The 6,992-nt window shown below is 39.7% G+C and overlaps 1 protein-coding gene across 1 annotated transcript in view; it reads right to left on the bottom strand.

The window, feature by feature from the left end:
- Window positions 1–6,748, bottom strand: part of CASP10 (caspase 10, apoptosis-related cysteine peptidase) — a 9,017-nt gene extending 2,269 nt beyond the window's left edge. The window contains exons 1-6 of the mRNA XM_009890181.1: window positions 6,420–6,748; window positions 6,177–6,276; window positions 4,739–4,874; window positions 3,861–3,943; window positions 2,511–2,547; window positions 1,256–1,344 (exon numbers count right to left, since the gene is read on the bottom strand). Of these exons, the coding sequence (XP_009888483.1) occupies window positions 1,256–1,344; window positions 2,511–2,547; window positions 3,861–3,943; window positions 4,739–4,874; window positions 6,177–6,276; window positions 6,420–6,733 (759 nt within the window). The 5' untranslated portion in view covers window positions 6,734–6,748. The remainder of the gene's footprint in view (window positions 1–1,255; window positions 1,345–2,510; window positions 2,548–3,860; window positions 3,944–4,738; window positions 4,875–6,176; window positions 6,277–6,419) is intronic.
- Between the last annotated feature and the right edge of the window lie 244 nt (window positions 6,749–6,992).

The following is a 6,992-nucleotide window of genomic DNA, read 5'->3' as shown; positions in this document are numbered from 1 at the left end:
AACAGTAGTATTCAGCAGTATTCATCTGTAAGCAAAAGAGAGGATTCGGTAGCCAAACTGCAATCTGAATTGGTAATGGGGATAGAAGGCCCAAACTGTTTCCAATGTCATGTCAATAAACTATAGGATGTTAGACATCTATGTTGTTTTTTTCAAGAGTAGTGATGCATACCTAGAGCAGGTGGTTCATACTTATTCACTGGAAAGGGATGCAAGCAAAACAGAGATCTCAGAAGTGCATAAACCTGCCACACTACCAGTTTTGCTAAGACTTAAAAGTTATCTCCCACTCTTAAGAAAGAATGTTTTAAAAACTGTAAAGTCACCAAAACTTCAAGTAATAGCTCTTCAAGTCCAGCCTTGAGTTGAAATCAAAAACTCCCAGCACTCCAGTCCCTTTCTGCTTACTAGAGAGAGCAACAAACACCTGCTTTTGTGCATTTTAGTAGAACAAAATGAAGGCAGCACTCCAAGCTCTTTCAACAGCAGCAAGAAGTACTTCTGCTACAGCAGTCTGAACATCAGGTGATGAAAAGGTATGTTACAGCCCAGAACACCAAGAAATTAAATAGCTATGAAAAAATGCAGTAACTTGCTCCCTCAATATCCATGCTCACCAGAAGGAAAAAAACAGAGGGAGAATTCAGTGGTTACACTGCTGTACAAAGTTAAAGAGTGCACATAAGGCTTCTAAGAAGGGATGTCTCAGAAGGGATCTTTTCTCCTGTACCAAGACCTCTGGTTTATTGATTAAGATTGGTACAAGCCTGCAATAGCTTACTAAAAACTCTTGCCTTCTTTTATCCTTCTCACAAGGTCTTTGCATGCTACCCCTTATAACTTTAAATTTCAAGATGCCCTGAAGCTTTTCCTAAGCCAGATCCAGAAAGAGAGAACCGTGAAGCTGTATTTCTATTCATGTCTTGAACATTCTGCTGCCATCTCCAAAACTCACAACTTAAGAAAATGCCAAATGTTTTGCCTATATCAGGAAGATGAGCAGATGCACTGATGTGTGGATAACATCAAAGGTATTATGCCTGTTTTGCCTCTACCACACCTTTCAATATTGGTAAACTTCTGGCCTCACAGATTAAAATACTCTCTGAAACATTCCAGTTGATCAGACAATTCAAAAAGCTTCATGAGACATACAGACATCACACATGTCCTTGCATGATAAATGTCATTACAGGGATGAAGACCTCACACACACAGGGATTCAGAAAGAAGGATTTAAGAGATTGTCTCAAACCTTGGATTCTTTTTCCACATTGCTAAATTCTCCAGCCAGCTCCAGGTTCCTTTCAGCGAAGCCCTGTGTAAGATTAGCTGCTTTGTTATCTAGGGAAAAAAAAACAGCATAGATATTTATGAAGAGAAATCCAATATTGGTGTATGTAGCAAAAAGGCATTCAACTACAATACAGCACTTTTTTGTATTTGAAATACTGTTTCACTGAAAGGAATAATTCCTCTATATGAGATAGCATTGCCATGTTCAAAGGATCTATTCTGAACATGTCTCCAGTTATTTTTCTTATATTTTTTTTTTGTGACAAAAGCAAGGTTTCTATTTGTATTGGTATTGTGGAGCAAAGATACCCATGGTACAAGGATAGATTCTACCCGAGACATTCAAATGAATTTTTCATTTGGAAATCAGCTCAGAAATAAACTGTATTGAAAGAAGGATCTGCAATGTTACTACTGAAGCTCCTATTACAGTTTTTTTGATTTGTGTTTTTGTTTTGTTCCTGAATTAATGATAATAACAAACCAACTTTCAGAGCAAGGCTGCACTGACAGAGCTTGAAAGTAGAAAAGAGCTGACAGATGCTGTACTGATGTACTTTGCAGCTAGTCAGTTTGATGTGAAGTCACAAAGATGGATACAAACTACCTACTGTTATTTGTAGAGAATCTTTTCAGATATCTGATCCAAAATGTAACTTTATTTATTGCTGCCTTATTTACTTCTCCTTCTGAATGCTCTAAACTGCTTATCTCTTTTTGTACAAATCATACACTATTTAATGCATTCAAAACATCCATCTCTACCATGCAATACTCCCAGGCACTTCAACATAATAATCTATACAGCAAAAGAAGTCAGAAGTTAAAATCCTGAACCCAAAAAATTAACATCTCAGTTATATAAACAGTCATAGTGTCCCATTCTCTTGTCCTTCCAGGAACATTTAAACAGAAAACTTGATTTTCATTTTCAGGAGAGAAATAATCTTTTGGCCTCTAATCAGACTTATTTCACTTCCCAGAAAGCACATTAGTTAGTTTCTAGTAAATGACTGACAAAGTACATGGGATTTGCCAATTTTCTCTTGCCTCTTCAAATCTATTTGTGTGGAAAGCCAAAGACCCTTCCAAGAAGACAGCAAGGTAAGTGTGTTGCATTAAACCAAATCCTCGAAATTTCCCAGAGAAAGTAAAGGAATGCAACATTAAACATAAAGGTAATGAAAAACAAACATATTTTCAGAAATTCTTACCATTGATATTAGAACCGACAGATTTGATTGTGGTCTCCTATTTTTTGAGTGGGGGAATACCATGTTAAAATCATTATGTATAATAAGTTTTCATAGTGATTTTAGCAAAATAGGCTTAATACAAAGATCTCTAAGTAGTGAACAGGAAAAATACTGAATTCCTAAGAGCAGCAAAGCATTTATTAATGAAATTACAAAAGACATCCTCACTTACAGCAAATCTCAGTGAGCTGGAAACAACTATGATTTCTCTCAAGGATAACAAGAAACAGCAAAGCATTTTCTTTCAGTTCCAAATTATCCTCTCACTATAGGGGTAGGCAGTTGCTATAAACAAAATAAAGGTTTCACCATTGTCCCATATCAATTCTCTTGGATAGGCAATTATTTGAGCATAAATCATTATAATTAGTGATTCTAGTCCTGCCTAAGAGACATCTTCTAGCAGTAAGTGTCAATGGTTTATTATACAGCATGGAAAAATTGTATAACTTCTCATCATTTTAAAGAAAAATCAAACATGATCATCAAGATTACGGAAACAGTCTCTTAGTCTTTTTTTTTTTTTTTCCCCCATAATTCTTTTAAATCTGTACGACTACATTCATTTTCTTACTGTGCCAAGTGCCATGCAGGAAGGCTTCCCCAAACCCTGTACACATGGAGCTCAAAGCAGCAGTAATGAAAACCCTTCTGATACCAAATAGCTCATTTTCCTCAGCTCTTGCCTACTAGAACTTCACTTCTGGAAGTATCCTTAGAAAGACCACTGGTTTTCCTCATTCAGAACTGGGTTAAAACTTCTTTCCCTTCCTCTCCTCTTCCCCAAAAAAAGAGATCAGTTATAGCCCTGATAAGTTTCCCAATCTGATTCATCACAAAGCTGCAGGAGGGTTTTAACTGATCAAAGACTGGTACGTTTAGAAAATGGGACCACTTCCTTTAGCAGCATCAGTTTGAACTGACCATCAAAGTATGATGTTAGCCTTTAGACATAGTTTAGTGTTGATCAGCCAAAACTTTAAAACTTGGCACCAACTGACTGACCCATTCTCTAGAAGGCACCTGTCTAGCTTTTTCTCTCACTCATCTCTCTTCCTAACATTAATTTCATCATTTTTTTTCCCAATGACCATGAACAACAGTAGTATTTTTGACTTCCACTATTTAATACTATATGCAGCTGTATTTCTTACATGATGAATAAATATTCTTGTTCCCTTCCTAAATCAAGTAAGAAGATTTAGCAAAAAAATCTCACAGCCAGTACGGTTTCAAAATAAAGGCAAGAAAATAAAGCAATCCCCCAAACCACTAAAACCCAAGTCAGCAGTACGTACTCTAGTGTACCTGCGTGAATACTTTGATGTCTCCAGTGTGAGATAGTGAAGATTCCTTAACTGGCAGAGTGTTCTCCTGTTGAGGCAGAGACACTGAGAGCAGAAAGAGAGAAAATGAGAGAAGTGCCTTTTAGTTAAACCAGTATGAATATGTACATTAGGCAAATGCAGATCTATACTTATTGAAAGATATATTAAGATAGAAAGCAACTTTGAAACACGCTTAGGAAGCATGGGGAAACGGAACTCATGAGACGCTGAGTGCCCTTGCACCTACTGGGGAGATGTAGCTTTGTACTTCCTAGAATGTGCTTCCCAGTGCTCAAATAAATGGACGTAGAACTTTTTCCCAGTATGCTGATAGTCACTCCACAGGACATTAAATGAAGGAATATTACAAACCGCAGTATAATCCCTGGTAACATGAATCACATATTTAATAATAAAGCCTACCACGTATCAGACACACATGTACACAGTTCACCTCACCAGCTTATTAGTAGAAAACTGCCTTGTTGTAGTGTACATTCATAAATCATAAAATGCCTTTTACAGGACAGTCATCATCATCTCAATTCCCCGTCAATCTCATAGGGAAATGGAGAAGTGCGACATAACTATAAATAGACATTCAATTTCTCCACCTATCCTGTATGTGCTGCACTGCTCTGTGTAGCCTCAGATATTCCAGCATGGCCCTGCTGGAATTCAGCTAGGAAGTAATGCAAGATAGGGACTGTTATGCCAAATCTTTGTGTAAAGAGGAGTGATCCCACTCTAGCACCTGTTCCAGCAATGTACGCGTATGACCTTGAGGTTTAGTTGCCCAGACCCTTCTAGTGCTTCCTGCATTTTAACAAACCTACTTCCTGGCTCTGCATTTCTCACCTTTTGACATTTTGTAGCAGTTCACTGTTTCCAGGAGATCAGGTGAAACATTCATACAGACTTCCTCCAGCATCTGTATATTGTTTTCGGTTAAAAGGCCCTGTTTTTCCAATAAAACCAGCAATTCCAGAGCAGACTGACAGCCAGAAAGAGAGAGAAAAATTTAGTTATTGTTCCTTAGAATTCAAAACCTACCTCAGCCCTGTCTGCCTCAAACAAGCACTTTATTAACTGCTTTGCTTCCTACCAACAAGGTCCAGTCAATTTTACATCATTGTTGGACGTGGAAATGTTGCTCCATGGAAAGCTACTAGTTGCATGATTATTTGGTGTGGCCTTGTTTAAACGGATTCATCCAAGCACAAATACAGGCTCGGTAGAGAATGGATTGAGAACAGCCCTGAGGAAAAGGACCTGGGGGAGCTGACTGAGGAGAAGCTCACCATGAGCTGGCAATGCACGACCGCAGCCCAGAAAGCCAACTGTATCCTGGGCTGCATCAGAAGTGTGGCCAGCAGGTCAAGGGACATGATTCTGCCCCTCTACTCTGCTCCTGTGAGACCCCACCTGGAGTACTGCATCCAGCTTTGGAGCGCCCAACATAGGAAGGACATGGACCTGTTGGAGTGGGTCCAGAGGGAGGCCACCAAGATGATCAGAGGGCTGGAGCACCTCTCCTATGAGGACAGGCTGAGAGAGTTGGGGGTGTTCAGCCTGGAGAAGAGAAGGCTCCGGGGAGACCTTATAGTGGTCTTCCAGTACCTAAAAAGGGCCTACAGGAAAGCCAGCGAAGTACTTTTTACAAGGGCATGTAAGCGACAGGACAAGGAGGAATGGGTTCAAATTGGGAGAGGGTAGATTTAGATTAGATATCAGGAAGAAACGTTTCACTCTGAGGGTGGTGAGACACTGGAACAGGTTGCCCAGAGAAGCTGTGGATGCCCCATCCCTGGAGGTGTTCAAGGCCAGGCTGGATGGGGCTTTGAGCAACCTGGTCTAGTGGGAGGTTTCCCTGCCTATGGCAGGGGGGGGGAAACTAGTTGATCTTTAAGGTCCCTTCCAACCTAAACCATTCTGTTATTCTGTATTAATGATTCTTGGCTTTGAGAAGGCTTTATTGCTGTGGAATGGCACCGATGACATATGGTCATAAATCTCCTTTGCACATGACTCAAGCAGGGCGAAGATTTGATTTGTCATCCTTTTGTGATCTAATGCAAGACTGTGGACTGTCAATGATTGACCTTGGCACAAAGCACCAGATTCCACATTTACCTGTCAACAGCTTCCTTCTTGCTAAACCTACAAATACTGATCAGCCTAGTTACAGATTATGCCCTAAATCTGCCAAATACTTTTCTCTTCATGCTCTTCCTCCTATTTCCCCCCTCCTTCTTCCCTTCCCGCCATATACACATTTGGTTCTTTCCTCACATACAAGAGTTATTCGTCGCTTTGGAAGATAGTTTTGCAGGAGGAATACGATATCCTTCAACATCTCATTGGTGATGTTCTCTGACAATTCATACAGCATCTGCCTGTAACAGAGATCCAGTGAGATAAAACCAGAACAGAAGATGGTGTAGAAACTAAAAGCAATCTGAGAATTTAAAAATGGAAAGGGAAACCGTATGGCATAGATGGCAGTAATGGAGAGAACAGAATCTCACTGCAAGCTTACCTGTATGGAGACACTCTTCCCTTCTCATGCAGACATTCTTGCACTTTCTCCTTGGTATAACCAAGTTTCTTGAGCAAGGAGTGACATTTAATTCTGTATAAGAGTTCAGCTAGTAGGAAAGTATCTTCCTCATTCAGATATTCTTCAGCCATGAGAAGCTGAAAAATGTCCAGCGCTGACTTCACATTTTCTAGTTTTCTGAAGGAGAGCAAGCCAATACAGAGAAATTTTAAAGCTGCTACATCTTCAGCCACCAGATTTTCATCAATGAGCAGAAGCTGCTGACGGAACTTCAGGCTGACATCATCCTCCATGTTGCTGGAACTAACAGTCTCTCTGCCTGAAAGTAGAAAGCAAATACTAGTAATACTTGTATCTTCAGTACAACAATCCTTGTAATAAGATTTAATCCAACAGCTGTTTGGAAGCCCTGAATTCTCTGCAGAAGAGGAGTTTCCTTTTAAATAAATTTGAAACCTACTTCCTTCTCCAAACACAAGACTACAACAAAAAACAGATTTGGGAGAAGCTCTGAACAACCCAGACTAAATTTGAAGTTATCCCTGCTTTGAG

This window comes from Charadrius vociferus, unplaced genomic scaffold (assembly GCF_000708025.1).
Source record: "Charadrius vociferus isolate BGI_N301 unplaced genomic scaffold, ASM70802v2 scaffold147, whole genome shotgun sequence".
In the NCBI taxonomy this organism is placed as follows: domain Eukaryota; kingdom Metazoa; phylum Chordata; class Aves; order Charadriiformes; family Charadriidae; genus Charadrius; species Charadrius vociferus.
The sequence above is the reverse complement of the archived record's forward strand: the minus strand, read 5'-3'. Positions and strand labels throughout refer to the sequence as shown.